The sequence below is a fragment of the Anolis sagrei genome, chromosome 1 (assembly GCF_037176765.1).
Source record: "Anolis sagrei isolate rAnoSag1 chromosome 1, rAnoSag1.mat, whole genome shotgun sequence".
NCBI classification, from domain to species: Eukaryota; Metazoa; Chordata; class Lepidosauria; order Squamata; family Dactyloidae; genus Anolis; species Anolis sagrei.
The window spans coordinates 338,089,838-338,105,008 of NC_090021.1; the positions used below are offsets into that span (position 1 = coordinate 338,089,838).

At 44.8% G+C, this 15,171-nt stretch overlaps 1 protein-coding gene across 1 annotated transcript in view; it reads left to right on the forward strand.

Moving 5' to 3' along the window:
- Nucleotides 1–15,171, forward strand: part of LOC132761792 (maestro heat-like repeat-containing protein family member 2B) — an 88,862-nt gene that overhangs the window by 23,136 nt on the left and 50,555 nt on the right. The window contains 7 exon segments of the mRNA XM_067463106.1: nt 1,779–1,901; nt 2,151–2,261; nt 3,717–3,855; nt 6,885–6,925; nt 8,990–9,125; nt 10,593–10,639; nt 14,124–14,231. Of these exon segments, the coding sequence (XP_067319207.1) occupies nt 1,779–1,901; nt 2,151–2,261; nt 3,717–3,855; nt 6,885–6,925; nt 8,990–9,125; nt 10,593–10,639; nt 14,124–14,231 (705 nt within the window).

Below are 15,171 nucleotides of genomic sequence, written 5' to 3' on the forward strand. Positions count from 1 at the left end.
ACTGTGCCAGTTAAGTATAAAGTTGTGTTGGAGGAAGTAGAGATTTTTCCCTGTAATAGACAGTAAGAGCACCTAAAGCATTAGGGAGTGTTATTAATAGCAGAAAGGTGGTTAGTTATCAACAACAGTAATATTTCAAGGGAACAATAAATTGAGAAATTAAAACCAACACGCAGAAAGTGTGGGGCTTATAGATTCATTTTTATTGTTCTACGTATGTATTTCGTATGAAGTGGTAGTGTTTAGGATGATTGTTTTAGATTGCTTGTTTATGGTTTTATTTTTGTAAGTGGGATATGGCTATATTTATTTATTTATTTATCGTGTCATCCGCAACCAGAACATTGTATTACATTTCTAACAGAACAAAACAAACAAACAGATAAGAAGAAGAAAAAAACACAAATTTTGCAAACTTGGTAGCTGATTAAATGTCCTTTGACCAGTATCTGGCCACTTGGAGTGCCTCTGGTGTTGCCGCAAGAAGGTCTTCCATTGTGCATGTGGCAGGGCTCAGGTTGCATTGCAGCAGGTGGTCAGTGGTTTGCTCTTCTCCACACTCGCATGTCGTGGACTCCACTTGGTGGCCCCATTTCTGAAGGTTGGCTCTGCATCTCGTGGTGGACTCTTTTGGACTCTCGCTTGCTGAGGTGTTCCAGCGAGTGTCTCTGTAGATCTAAGAAAACTATGTCTTGATTTAAGTCGTTGACGTGCTGGCTGATACCCAAACAAGGGATGAGCTGGTGATGTCTCTGCCATGGTCCTTTCACCATTGGCTGCAACTTCCCGGCGGATGTCAGGTGGTGCAATACCGGCTAAGCAGTGTAATTTCTCCAGTGGTATAGGGCGCAGACACCCTGTGATAATGCGGCATGTCTCATTAAGAGCCACATCCACTGTTTTAGTGTGGTGAGATGTGTTCCACACTGGGCATGCATACTCAGCAGCAGAGTAGCACAGCGCAAGGGCAGATGTCTTCACTGTATCTAGTTGTGATCCCCAGGTTGTGCCAGTCAGCTTTCGTATGATATTGTTTCTAGCTCCCACTTTTTGTTTGATGTTCAGGCAGTGCTTCTTGTAGGTCAGAGAACGATCCAGAGTGACTCCCAGGTATTTGGGTGCGCTGCAATGCTCCAGTGGGATTCCTTCCCAGGTAATAATCCTCAGAGCTCGGGATGCTTGTCTGTTCTTAAGGTGAAAGGCACATGTCTGTGTTTTACATGGATTAGGGATCAGTTGGTTTTCCTGTAGTAGGCAGTAAGAGCACCTAGAGCTTCGGAGAGCTTCTGATGTACCATCTCAAAGCTCCCTGCTTGAGCGGTAATGGCACGATCATCAGCATAGATGAAACTCTCTGTCGCAAGGCCGAACAGGGTCTAGGGTTACAGCCTGTGCTGGATGGGGTTACACTCCCCTTGAAGGCACAGGTTCGCAGCTTGGGAGTCCTCCTGGATTCATTGCTGAGCCTGGAATCTCAGGTTGCAGCGGTGGCTAGGGGGGCTTTTGCACAATTAAAACTTGTGCACCAGTTGCACCCATACCTTGGGAAGTCAGACTTGGCTACGGTGATCCATGCTCTCATCACATCTAGGTTAGATTACTGCAACGCCCTCTTGCATTGGGATGGCTGAGTCTTTCAATTTCTGGAAAATCTATGGCACAATATGCCCATAGAAGATAAGATCTGGAGATACCTAAAGAGATAGCATTGGTGAAATTTGCTGTCCCTTCCCTCCCGGCCTGTCTCCTCCTTTCCTCCCCACTTTCCCTCCTAATAGGTGAGAAAAGCAATCCTGTCCTTTATTAAGGAGCTCCTTCGATCTCAAAGCGTGGAGGGTTGTGCCGTATGGGACATGGTAGCCTACATCTTCCAGCAATTCACTATACCTTTCAACCAACTGGTAAGTCAGGGACCAAGTGCTGTAGTTTTACTAGGTCTTTAGTCTTATCTTCCATCAAGTGCTGGTGCTTCATCAAAAATTCTACATTCATTCAACAGTGGGCAAACTTGGGCCATCTGTTAAGAATTGTGGGAGCTGAAGTCCAAAGCACCTGGAGGGCCTTAGTTTGTCCATAGCTAGTTTAGATAAACCCTGAGTGCTGGATTTTTTCTTAACCAAGATATTCCCTGGTTTGTCCTGCTAATGCAGGGGAAAGACCTTCTTGCCAATCAGAAAGAAAGAGAGAAAGAAGAGCACATTCAAGAGCTTTGCATTGATGCCTTGGAGGAGCTCAACACGTCTGCAGAAGGGATGAGTAAAGTGAGTGGCATGTCAGGATTTTGTCGGAGTTTGAGCCTAAGACTAGAAATTTGAAGACTGGGGTTCAAATCCCTTTATTGGGTGACCATGGCAAGGCACACTCTCTCAGCCTCAGAAGAAGGCAATCGCAAACCCTGCCCCCCCCCCCCCTTTGATCAAAATCTTCCAAGAAAATTCCAGGATAGCTTTGTCTTAGGATCACCTTAAGTCAGAAATAACTGGAAGGCACACAACCTCAACAGTAACGAGAAAGGCATGCCTTCAAGTTTGCCATTGACTTATGATGGACCCATGCATTTCACAGCATTTTCTTAGGCAAGAAATGCTCAGAAGTGGTTGTCCAAAGTACAGTAATCTTCAATGTGGTCATCTTGGCTTCTAGAGAGAGTTCTGGCTTGATATGTCTCGGGACCCAGTGATTTGTCATTTTGGGCGTCTACTGTGCCTACTGTAACGGCGCTCCATGCAGTCATGCCAGCCACATGACCTTGGAGGTGTCTACGGACAACGCTGGCTCTTCGGCTTAGAAATGGAGATGAGCACCACACCCCAGAGTCAGACATGACTGGACTTAATGTCAGGGGACTACTTTTACCTTACCTTACTGTGCCTATGCCGTCGCACCTGGGGGCTATAACTCTTAGTGAAAGGGACATAGACGTGACATCATTCCCCCAGGGGATTGCTTCTTGCCTTCCTTTAAAGAACTGGAACTCCCAAGGACCAAAACACTGTGGATAACTCAAAAAAGGTTTTATTGTTCACAAAGAGTTATCCCTTTTAAGGCAATAAGCTGGAAGTTTCAAAGCAGGTAAAGGAAATATACATTACAGTCTCTGGTTGTCTTGGTCCAAGTAGATTTCGCAGCGGAGAAGCTTTTCCTGTTCCCTCTTTTCTCCATGGCTGTGAAGGTCGGAACAAACACAACCCCCAGTCCAATGGCCTATGTTGAAGGCACAGAGCCTTCCTTATGATGCCAAAGGACCGGTTTGAAGGCGCTTGGGTCTCCTCAACATTGTCCAGGGCAATCTGGACATGAAGTATGACTCCCAAGGGTAAAAAGCTTAGAATTGGTGATGAGAGGTAACTTAATTAAGGGCTTTAGAGCCAAGTCTCTTTCTCACGTCCATCTGATAGAAAGTTTGATGGTAGAATGGAAAAGGAAAGACTCTGCCCTCCTCCAGGAAGAGGTGGAGCCAAGCAATTGAGCTGAGGAAGCAATTCAACTGGTGCAAACAACATTGATTTACAGCTATAAATAACCAATCAATCCAACTATACATTTACAAACTAGGCAAGTTTGGGCATGTTATACAGTTTAAACCTTTGCACTTTAAAGTTCTGCACACAGGTGGCTCCACTCGCACCGTCACAGTGCCTATCATAAATATTATCCTACTCGCCTAATGTACAATGACATTGTACTAAGTGTTGATGCTTCCCTCCTCTTTGCAGGCTCTCTGGCCAAAGCTGCTTCTCTTTGTGGTGCCAACACCATATACGCCGACTTTGGTCCCCCTTTGTAGATGTTTGAAGGAACTGGCTGCTATCCGGCAGGATGAATCCATGCTTTTCCTTGGCTCATGCAAAGGAGGTCTGTCCATTCCCCATGTACTTACCCAAAAGTCATTTGTGTAAGAAGGGGACACAGGATTTACTTGCATCCCATTTGGATTCCTGTAATTCACTGTCTTTGGAAACTCCCTGTCAATAGTATGATTTGAAGAATGGTAATGGGATAAATTATTTATAGAAGTTCATTTCAGTGGTGTTATAGAAGATGTAATGCCTACAACTATCAGCTGGAAACTTTTGTCTCATAGAATCATCCAATCCTAGGGCTGGGAGAGACCACAAAAGCCATTTAGTCTGACCCCTTCTGCCATGCAGGACGACACAATCCAAGCCCTCCCAACAGATGGCCATCCAGCCTCTGTTTAGAGACCTCCCAAAGAGGATTGAAGAGGAGAAAGAGAAGGGAACATGTAGTGCCATTGTACTTAAGTAATGGAATCATAGGATAGGATAGGACCTGTGCTGTCCGCGCTGGGCCTGTGAAAAGGTTTGTAGACAGGACGTTCTCTGTATGCCCAACGGGACGCTGGGGATGCCTCAGATTAGAAGCCCTATGTTGTTGTTCATTCGTTCAGTCGTCTCCGACTCTTCGTGACCTCATGGACCAGCCCACGCCAGAGCTCCCTGTCAGCCGTCACCACCCCCAGCTCCTTCAAGGTCAGTCCAGTCACTTCAAGGATGCCATCCATCCATCTTGCCCTTGGTCGGCCCCTCTTCCTTTTGCCTTCCACTTTCCCCAGCATCATTGACTTCTCCAGGCTTTGCTGTCTCCTCATGATGTGGCCAAAGGACTTCAACTTTGTCTCTAGTCTCCTTCCCTCCAGTGAGCAGCCGGGCTTTATTTCCTGGAGGATGGACTGGTTGGATCTTCTTGCAGTCCAAGACACTCTCAGCACTTTCCTCCAACACCACAGCTCAAAAGCATCGATCTTCCTTCGCTCAGCCTTCCCTAAGGTCCAGCTCTCACATCCGTAGGTGACTACAGGGAAGACCATGGCTTTGACTAGGCAATGGATCTTTGTTGCCAGTCTGATGTCTCTACTCTTCACTATTTTATTGAGACTGGACATTGCTCTCCTCCCAAGAAGGAAGCGTCTCCTGATTTCCTGGCCACAGTCTGCATCTGCAGTCATCTTTGCACCTAGAAATACAAAGTCTGTCACGACCTCCACGTTTTCTCCCTCTATTTCTCAGTTGTCAATCATTCTTGTTGCCATAATCTTGGTTTTTTTGATGTTTAACTGCAACCCGGCTTTTGCGCTTTCTTCTTTCACCTTGATTAGAAGGCTCCTCAGCTCCTCCTCGCTTTCGGCCATCAGAGTGGTGTCATCTGCATATCTGAGGTTGTTAATGTTTCTTCCAGCAATTTTCACCCCAGATTTCCCTAAACAAAGTCTTTAGAATCTTGGAAAGTTTAACAAAGTTCTTTACTGTTGCTTAGGTCTTCAATAAATCAAACAAATCCTTCAAGGCTTTGAATCAACTGGTGGCTTTCTTAATCTTGCCCACAAGGGACAGGCAACTATCGTCATGAACTGTTTACCCTCTATCAGGGAAATCCTTGACCTCTCCCTGGGCAATCTGTCTTAGGCTCTGCTGGCGTGGGCCCCTACACCCGGTCCAAATTGCATTATGGCTGCCGCGAGTGGTCCTTACCAAACAGAGTCCTTTTGTAGATTTCCAAGAGGAAAGAAGGTCTTCAATTCCCAGCGAAGGCTGGCTGTAAAGCTGTGGGACTGGATCCCCCCAGCAAAAGCTATGCTTCTCTGTAGAGCTGTGGGACTGAATTCCCCCCAGCAAAAGCTGTAAAAGATGAAGCTTTCTACAGGTGGAACTGATTCACGTCCTGTACGAAAGGCTTCTCTGTGAGAACTGAACTAGAGGTCCCCCTTTTCCCTCCTAAACCCAGAAAAAGGGGCGGAACTAAAGAACCTAATCATGATTGATTGGCCCTATAATTGCAAACCAAGGGAAGCCACCTTATTGCAAAATGCATGGAACCTTGGAATACTCAAAGAATAAAAAGGAAGTTGGAGCTTCTGGTACAGCCATACCAGAATAGGACCCCAAGCGCCATCAATTTCAGCCCCCTTCTGCCATCAGTAAGCTTCCAGAAAAGGAGACTCCATTACATTCTGAGATGGCCTATTTCACTTTTATGGTCAGGCAGTTCTTCCTACTATTCAAGTGGAATCTCCTTTCCATTGCTCAATTGTGTCCTAGTCTCCAGAGCAGCAGAAAACTCGTCTGTTCCTTCCTCAATGGAGCATCCTTTCAATCATTTAGACATGGCTCTCAAGTCCCCTTCTCTCAACCTTATCTTCTCTTCTCCAGGCTCAATGTCCCCAGCTCCCTAAGCCATTCTTCATAGGGATTCATAGTTTTACAAGGTCTTTCACTTCCCTATAAAAAAGAGCTGGTGTCTCCCAGGGTTCCATAGCATGGGGCCATGGCAGTTAAAGTGGCATCAGACTGCATTCATTATCATAGAATCATAGAATCAAAGAGTTGGAAGAGACCTCATGGGCCATCCAGTCCAACCCCATTCTGCCAAGAAGCAGGAATATTGCATTCAAATCACCCCTGACAGATGGCCATCCAGCCTCTGTTTAAAAGCTTCCAAAGAAGGAGCCTCCACCACACTCCGGGACAGAGAGTTCCACTGCTGAACGGCTCTCACAGTCAGGAAGTTCTTCCTCATGTTCAGATGGAATCTCCTTTCTTGTAGTTTGAAGCCATTGTTCCATTGCGTCCTAGTCTGCAAGGAAGCAGAAAACAAGCTTGTTCCCTCCTCCCTGTGGCTTCCTCTCACATATTTATACATGGCTATCATATCTCCTCTCAGCCTTCTCTTCTTCAGGCTAAACATGCCCAGCTCCTTAAGCCGTTCCTCATAGGGCTTGTTCTCCAGACCCTTGATCATTTTAGTCACCCTCCTCTGGACACATTCCAGCTTATATAGTGTAGATGCACACCTCTCCCTGACCCCATTATTTTAAGCTTGTTGTGATGTGTTTACTTACACTTGTGGTTCTTCTTTTTTCTTAGTGAACCTTCCAAGCGCCCAAGGAATACTGGCAAGGCTCCTGGTAAGAAGAAGTTAGGGGGAAAAAAAAACATTTTCTTATCTCCCACTTGGAAATAACAATATCATCTAAAGCAGTGATGGGCAACCTTTTGAGCTTGGTGTGTCAAAATTTGCCAAAAACCTGAGCATAACTTGGGTGGGGTGTCAACTTCGAGAAAAAAAACCCATAATTTTGCAATATTTATAGTTTAAATAAGAAAAAATGTATATTCCATGCTGAGTTATGGAGTGAACAATGCTCAAACATACAGATTTTAAATTTGTAGAGCCTTTTACAAATTTAAGGATGGAATTAGATTAGATCTTATAAGGTGTACTTCGCTGTATGTGGCCACGTGTCATCAAAAATAGCCATGCGTGTCAGTGCTGACACGCGTGTCATAGGTTCACCATCACGGATCTAAGGCTTCCATGGCCAGAATAATTGGATTACTGTAGGTTTTTGGGCTGTATGTTCCAGAAGCATTCTCTCCTGAGGTTTCACCTGCATCTATGGCAGGCATCCTCAGAGATTGTGAGGTCTCCTGGAAACTAGGAAAATTGGGTTTATATTTATGTTTATATATCTCACAACCTCTGAAGATGCCTGCAAAATGTCAGGAGCTTCTGGAACATGGCCATACAGCCCAAAAAACTCATAGCAACCCAACAACATCTATATAAATAAAAATGTAATGTTTGGGTTGTTGTAGGTTTGTTGTAGGTTTTTTCGGTCTATATGGCCATGTTCTAGAGGCATTCTCTCCTGACGGGGGACCACATCCAGGCATCCGACGAATGGCCCTCAAAGGCCTTGGCAACATTGTCCTTGTGGCTCCCGATAAGGTAAACCTTGCCCTTTTAAGTAAACTGCGACATTTGCAACTGGTCTTGGGTGGATTTGGCCAATTCCTAGAATCTTCCTGGGGTCTTTGATGGGCTTCGGAAGCTGGATTTTGCCATTCCAAGGGTTCACCTGTGGGCAGCTCTTTGTTTCGGTTGTTGTAGGTTTTTTCGGGCTATATGGCCATGGTCTAGATGTTGAGGTGGGAACATCTGACTTGTGTGACAAACAAAGTGTTGTACATCGTCCTGTGACAGCAACCACTGAGTTTCACAAGCAAAAGGTTGACAGATTAGTTCAGGACGATCATCGTATCACTCAGAGAGAAATTTCAAGCATAATAGGCATTGGGTTGTTGTAGGTTTTTTCGGGCTATATGGCCATGGTCTAGAGGCATTCTCTCCTGACGTTTTGCCTGCATCTATGGCAAGCATCCTCAGAGGTAGTGAGGTCTGGTGGAACTAGGAAAATTGGGTTTATATATCTGTGGAATGACCAGGATGGGACAAAGAACTCTTGTCTGCTGGAGCTAGGTGTGAATGTTTCAACTGACCACCTTGTGGACAATTTCATGAAAATGAACAAAATCTGGCTACCAATATTAAAAAACTCTAAAATTACAACAGCACAACAACGGACAGGAAACAAACAAGGACATCTAATCACCTCTTAACAAAAATATTGCTCTAGGCACTACGAGGCAATCAAATGCTAATCAAGGTCGTCAGTTGAAACATTCACACTTAGCTCCAGCAGACAAGAGTCCTTTGTCTCACCCTGGTCATTCCACAGATATATAAACCCTTTTGCCTAGTTCCAACAGACCTCACTATCTCTGAGGATGCTTGCCATAGATGCAGGTGAAACGTCAGGAGAAATGCCTCTAGAACATGGCCATATAGCCCGAAAAAACCTACAACAACCTAGTGATTCCGGCCATGAAAGCATTCGACAATACATTATGAGTGTCATCAAAAGAACCTAGACATGTTTTGGTGCAGAACAATTTCCTTGAAAAAAATAGGATGTGCAACAATGTTCTCTATCCCTAAACTAGATATGCTGGGAAATGAACCTGAGACCACCTTCACACAAGGCAACGGCTCTACCAACCAGTTATGTTTGTAGATGTTCAGGGTGGTTGCATTCCTGAATTTCACCTCCCAGAAATCCAAGATGGAAGAGGAGCACCAGAAGGTGGTTCCTTAGAAGTGCTCCATGTGTTTCCTCCCCTTTCCACAGGTCTTGGCCTCCAATCCGACCCAGAGAGGCAGCTGGGCTTTGCAGCTTTTGCATGTCCTCCACAGCAACATCCATGGAGCCATCCGAAAGTTGTGGGCGAAACAAATCCCATCCCTTTGGGAGTCCTTCCAAGTGGGTAGGTAAGCCTCCCTGAGCAGGCATATATTTATACTTCAACTTTTATATAGAAAGAGTTAGAACAGTGTTTCTCAACCTGGGGGTCGGGACCCCTGGGGGGGTCGTGAGGGGGTGTCAGAGGGGTCGCCAAAGACAATTAGAAAACATAGTATTTTCTGTTGGTTGTGGGGGTTCCGTGTGGGAAGTTTTGCCCAATTCTATACTTGGTAGGCTTCAGAATGCTCTTTGATTGAAGGTGAACTATAAATCCCAGCCACTACAACTCCCAAATGTCAAGGTCTATTTTCTCCAGACTCCACCAGTGTTCACATTTGGGCATACTGAGTATTCGTGCCAAGTTCGGTCCAGATCCATCATTGCATGAATCCACAGCACTCCTCTGGATATAGGTGAACTACAACTCCCAAAATCAAGGTCAATGTCCACCAAACCCTTCCAGTGTTTTCTGTTGGTCATGGGAGTTCTGTGTGCCAAGTTCGGTTTAAATCCATCGCTGGTGGAGTTCAGAATGCTCTTTGATTGCAGGTGAACTATAAATCCCAGCCACTACAACTCCCAAATGTCAAGGTCTATTTTCTCCAGACTCCACCAGTGTTCACATTTGGGCATACTGAGTATTCGTGCCAAGTTTGGTCCAGATCCATCATTGCATGAATCCACAGCATTCCTCTGGATATAGGTGAACTACAACTCCCAAAATCAAGGTCAATGTCCACCAAACCCTTCCAGTGTTTTCTATTGGTCATGGGAGTTCTGTGTGCCAAGTTCGGTTTAAATATTTTCTGTTGGTCATGGGGGTTCTGTGTGGGAAGTTTGGGCCAATTATATCGTTGGTGGAGTTCAGAATGCTCTTTGATTGTAGGTGAACTATAAATCCCAGCCACTACAACTCCCAAATGTCAAGGTCTATCTTCCCCAAACTGCACCAGTGTCCACATTTGGGCATATTGAGTATTCATGCCAAGCTTGGTCCAGATGCATCGGCGTTCTTCGGATGTGGGTAAACTACAACTCCAAAACCCAAGGTCAATGCCCACCAAATCCATCTAGATTTTCTTTTGGCCATGAGAGCTCTGTGTCCCAAGTTTGGTTCAATTCCATCATCAGTGGAGTTCGGAATGCTCTTTGATATTGTAGGTGAACTATAAATCCCAGCAACTACAACTCCCAAATGACAAAATCAATCCCACCAGTATTCAAATTTGGGCGTATTGAGTATTTGTGCCAAATGAATGAAAATACATCCTGCATATCGGATATTTACAAGATGATTCATAACAGGAGCAAAATTATAGTTGTGAAGTAGCAATGAAAATAATGTTATGGTTGGGGGTCACCACAACATAGGGAACTGCGTGAAGGGGTCACAGCATTAGCAAGGTTGCTAATGTCCCTCTACAGAGCACACAGAATCTGTTTGGTGTCCTAATTTGGGTGACATGGCTATTTTGTGTTTTCCTTGCAGAAAGCCCTGGCATCAGCAGTCCTGAATGGCAGCAGAAGCTGTTGCAGGTAGGAGAGGGTTCCCTTTTTCCCTGGATGTGTGAGAGAGCTGCACCAGGACTTTGGTGCTTCTGGCTGGGAGTCAGCTGCATTAAGATCACTACTGACCGAAAGGTCATGAGTTTGAAGCCAGCCCGGGTGGAAGTGAGCTTCCAACCAATTTGTGTAGCTTGCTGTCGAGCTTTGCAGCCCGAAAGACAGTTGCATCTGTCAAGTAGGAAATTTAGGTACCGCATATGCGGGGAGGCTAATTTACGACACCATAAAAATCTTCAGCAAGCATAAGAAGAAAGAATCATAGATTCATAGAATCATAGAATCAAAGAGTTGGAAGAGACCTCATGGGCCATCCAGTCCAACCCCATTCTGTCAAGAAGCAGGAATGTTGCATTCAAATCACCCCTGACAGATGGCCATCCAGCCTCTGTTTAAAAGCTTCCAAAGAAGGAGTCTCCACCACACTCCAGGGCAGAGAGTTCCACTGCTGAATGGCTCTCACAGTCAGGAAGTTGTTCCTTGTGTTCAGATAGAATCTCCTCTCTTGTAGTTTGAAGCCATTGTTCCCTTGCGTCCTAGTCTCCAAGGAAGCAGAAAACAAGCTTGCTCCCTCCTCCTCCCTGTGGCTTCCTCTCACTTATTTATACATGGCTATCATATCTCCTCTCAGCCTTCTCTTCTTCAGGCTAAACATGCCCAGCTCCTTAAGCCGCTCCTCATAGGGCTTGTTCTCCAGATCCTTGATCATTTTAGTCGCCCTCCTCTAGACACATTCCAGCTTGTCAATATCTCTCTTGAATTGTGGTGCCCAGAATTGGACACAATATTCCAGGTGTGGTCTAACCAAAGCAGAATAGAGCATGTGGAGCATGACTTCCCTAGATCTAGACACTGTGCTCCTCTTGGCTTTTTTTGCTGCCACATGACATTGTTGGCTCATGTTTAACTTGTTGTCCACGAGGACTCCAAGATCTTTTTCACACATACTGCTCTCGAGCGAGGCGTCCCCCATTTTGTATCTTTGCATTTCGTTTTTCCTGCCAAAGTGGAGTAGTACATGAGAAGTACTTCATCAGTGTCACAAATGGACAGTGAAGCGATAGCTCCCCTGGTGGCCAGAATACCCTCATGGAAAAGCTGGAATGTTAAATAGCCCCTGAGTGTCTGTCTATATATGTTGTGCATCTATGGCATTGACTGTTTGCCATGTATATGTACATTGTAATCCGCTCTGAGTCCCCTGTGGGGTGAGAAGGGCAGAATATAAATACTGTAAATAATAAATAATAATAATGAATGGAGGGGTTTTAGCCATCCAGTCTGGAAGCAGGCAAAAGCCTAGACCAAAGGGATGGAAAAGATGTGCTGGGATGAGCCTTGAATGTTTTGCAAGGTCTGGAGAACCTTAAACAAATGATCAAGGGTCTGGAGAACAAGCCCTGTGAGGAGCGGCTTAAGGAGCTGGGCATGTTTAGCCTGAAGAAGAGAAGGCTGAGAGGAGATATGATAGCCATGTATAAATATGTGAGAGGAAGCCACAGGGAGGAGGAGGGAGCAAGCTTGTTTTCTGCTTCCCTGGAGACTAGGACGCAATGGAACAATGGCTTCAAACTACAAGAGAGCAGATTCCATCTGAACATGAGGAAGAACTTCCTGACTGTGAGAGCCGTTCAGCAGTGGAACTCTCTGCCCCGGAGTGTGGTGGAGGCTCCTTCTTTGGAAGCTTTTAAGCAGAGGCTGGATGGCCATCTGTCAGGGGTGATTTGAATGCAATATTCCTGCTTCTTGGCAGAATGGGGTTGGACTGGATGGCCCAGGAGGTCTCTTCCAACTCTTTGATTCTATGATTCTAAGGTTTGGTGTGCCTGCATCTTGCAGTTTCACATGAAGGGTGATATTTCCTCTGGTTTCCTACCTGCTTTTTTCCAGGGGGAAATAGCATGGAGGTGAAGCAAAAGGCAAAGTTCACGTTAGCCAAATATTTTGGCCAAGATTTTGTTCAGGAGGACCAAAATTTCTTGAGATGTATTCTCTCAGGTTTAATGTTTTTATTTGCACAACTTTTGCAATGGCCTTGTACCCTTGACCCCTGTGAAAATTGTACTGAGTTTAGAAAGAGACAGACCTCACCACCTTCTCTCTTTCCTTTCCTGTCTAGTTAACTGAGTTCAGGTTAATTCTACAGTTTGCAGAAACTTAGTTTCCAGAAACTGGAGTATGAGAAACACAAAGGAGGAAAGTAGGAGAAGGAGAAGAGGGGAAAAAAACACCCGAGAAACTGGCAAAGCAAAGAATTAACAGCCTGTTGTTACCAAACCAGCCAAAGGTTCGGTGCAGCAGAAATATTCCAGTTGCCATTTCAAATGATCCCACTGCCTATTCCCAGTTGTGGAGTGGGGTGGATTGGATTGTAAATAACATTATGTAACAAAATTTGAATTTTTTTCCCTGGTTTGAAAGTGTTATTTCATGTTTAATTGTGTAATACTTACTTTGTTATCCTTCAGAAACTTTGTTTTTGTTGCTACTACACACTATGTTGAATTGATTGAGACTCTACAACATATTAATTGAAAAACTATAGCAAAATATGTTGCAAGATGTCCCACAAAAACAAAGTTTGGGCAGTTTAATAAACTTCTTCCATGTTTTTATGATTTATTTATTTATCGAGTCATCAGCAACCAGTCAGTTATATTACATTTCTAACAGAACAAAGCAAACAAACAAACAGACAAAATACAAAAATACAAAATACAGAATACAAAATTTGTGAGTTTGGTAGTTGATTAAATGTCCTTTGACCAGTATCTGGCCACTTGGAGTGCTTCTGGTGTTGCCGCAAGAAGGTCCTCCATTGTGCATGTGGCAGGGCTCAGGGTGCATTGCAGCAGGAGGTCTGTAGTTTGCTCTTCTCCACACTCGCATGTCGTAAATTCCACTTTGTGGCCCCATTTCTGAAGGTTGGCTCTGCATCTCGTCGTGCCAGAGCGCAGTCTGTTCAGCGCCTTCCAAGTTGCCCAGTCCTCTGTGTGCCCAGGAGGGAGTCTCTCATTTGGTATCAACCATTGGTTGAGATTCTGGGTTTGAGCCTGCCACTTTTGGACTCTCGCTTGCTGAGGTGTTCCAGCGAGTGTCTCTGTAGATCTTAGAAAACTATTTCTAGATTTAAGTCGTTGACGTGCTGGCTGATACCTAAACAGGGGATGAGCTGGAGATGTCTCTGCCTTGGTCCTTTCGCTATTGGCTGCTACTTCCCGGCGGATGCAACCAGCATGTTTTTATGATAAAACCAGTTAGGAAATGACACTTATAACCCAGGAACAAAAATCGTGTTACATAGTTTCATTTCTCTGCATTTAGAGAAAACAAGAAACTGATCACTAAAAAAGGTACTGGATATTTCTTTGTGCACAGATCTCATAAACAGTGGAGCACAGGTTTACACCAGGATGTTACCTTAACAGGATCTGGGTCTTTGTTTTCTGTCATCTAGTTTCTCAGAAGGTCCCTGGAAACCATTGATGATAATACTTGGAGCCAGAACTTGAGCAGAGAATTGGAAAATCAGATGACCAGCTACTCCGATCAATCAACAGAAAAGGTTTGTTCCATGGTCTTCTGGCTAAAGCTGCCATCCTATAGCTAGTGTGCCTGGGAGTTTGTCATGGAATAAGAAGTGATTTATGGTTTCCAAATCACTGCTTATGGTGATTTATGGTTTCCAAACCACGGCCTCCCTGAAGGACTGCAAGCTGGATAGCAAGTGTCCCAGAATCAAGCAAAAGTACAAAGCAGAATCCTTTCACAGCAAAAAACATGCTTCGACCCGTCTATCAGCAGACCTTATTTATTTATTTATTTACTTCGTTTATATACCGCTTTTCTCAGCCCTCAGGCGACTCAAAGCGGTTAACAATAGCAAAATTCAATGCTCAACATCATAAAAACAGTTAAAAACAATTAAAACAATAACATAATAAACAATTAAACATCAATATAACATCTCATTAGCGTCTCATAAGTAGAATCAAGATCCAATCTCATCATCCATTGTTCCGTATTCCTATATTCATTACACTGCCTATTCAAATGCCTGCTCAAACAACCAGGTCTTCACTTTCCTCCGAAATGCCAATAGGGAGGGGGTCGTTCTAATATCTGTAGGAAGGGCGTTCCACAGCCGAGGGGCCACCACTGAGAAGGCCCTGTCTCTCGTCCCTGCCAGATGTGCCTGTGTTGCAGGTGGGACCGAGAGCAGGGCCTCCCCAGATGATCTTAATGTCCTAGCTGGTTCATAGGAGGAGATCCATTCGGACAGGTAAGTTGGGCCAGAACCATTTAGGGCTTTATAGGCTAATGCCAGCACTTTGAATTGTGCCTGGTAGCAGACTGGTAGCCAGTGGAGCTGGCGCAACAGAGGAATTGTATGCTCCCTGAGTGCTGCTCCTGTTAGTATCCTGGCCACCGAGCGTTGGACCATTTGAAGCTTTCGAGCAGTCTTCAAAGGCAACCCCACGTAGAAAGCATTGCAGTAGTCTATA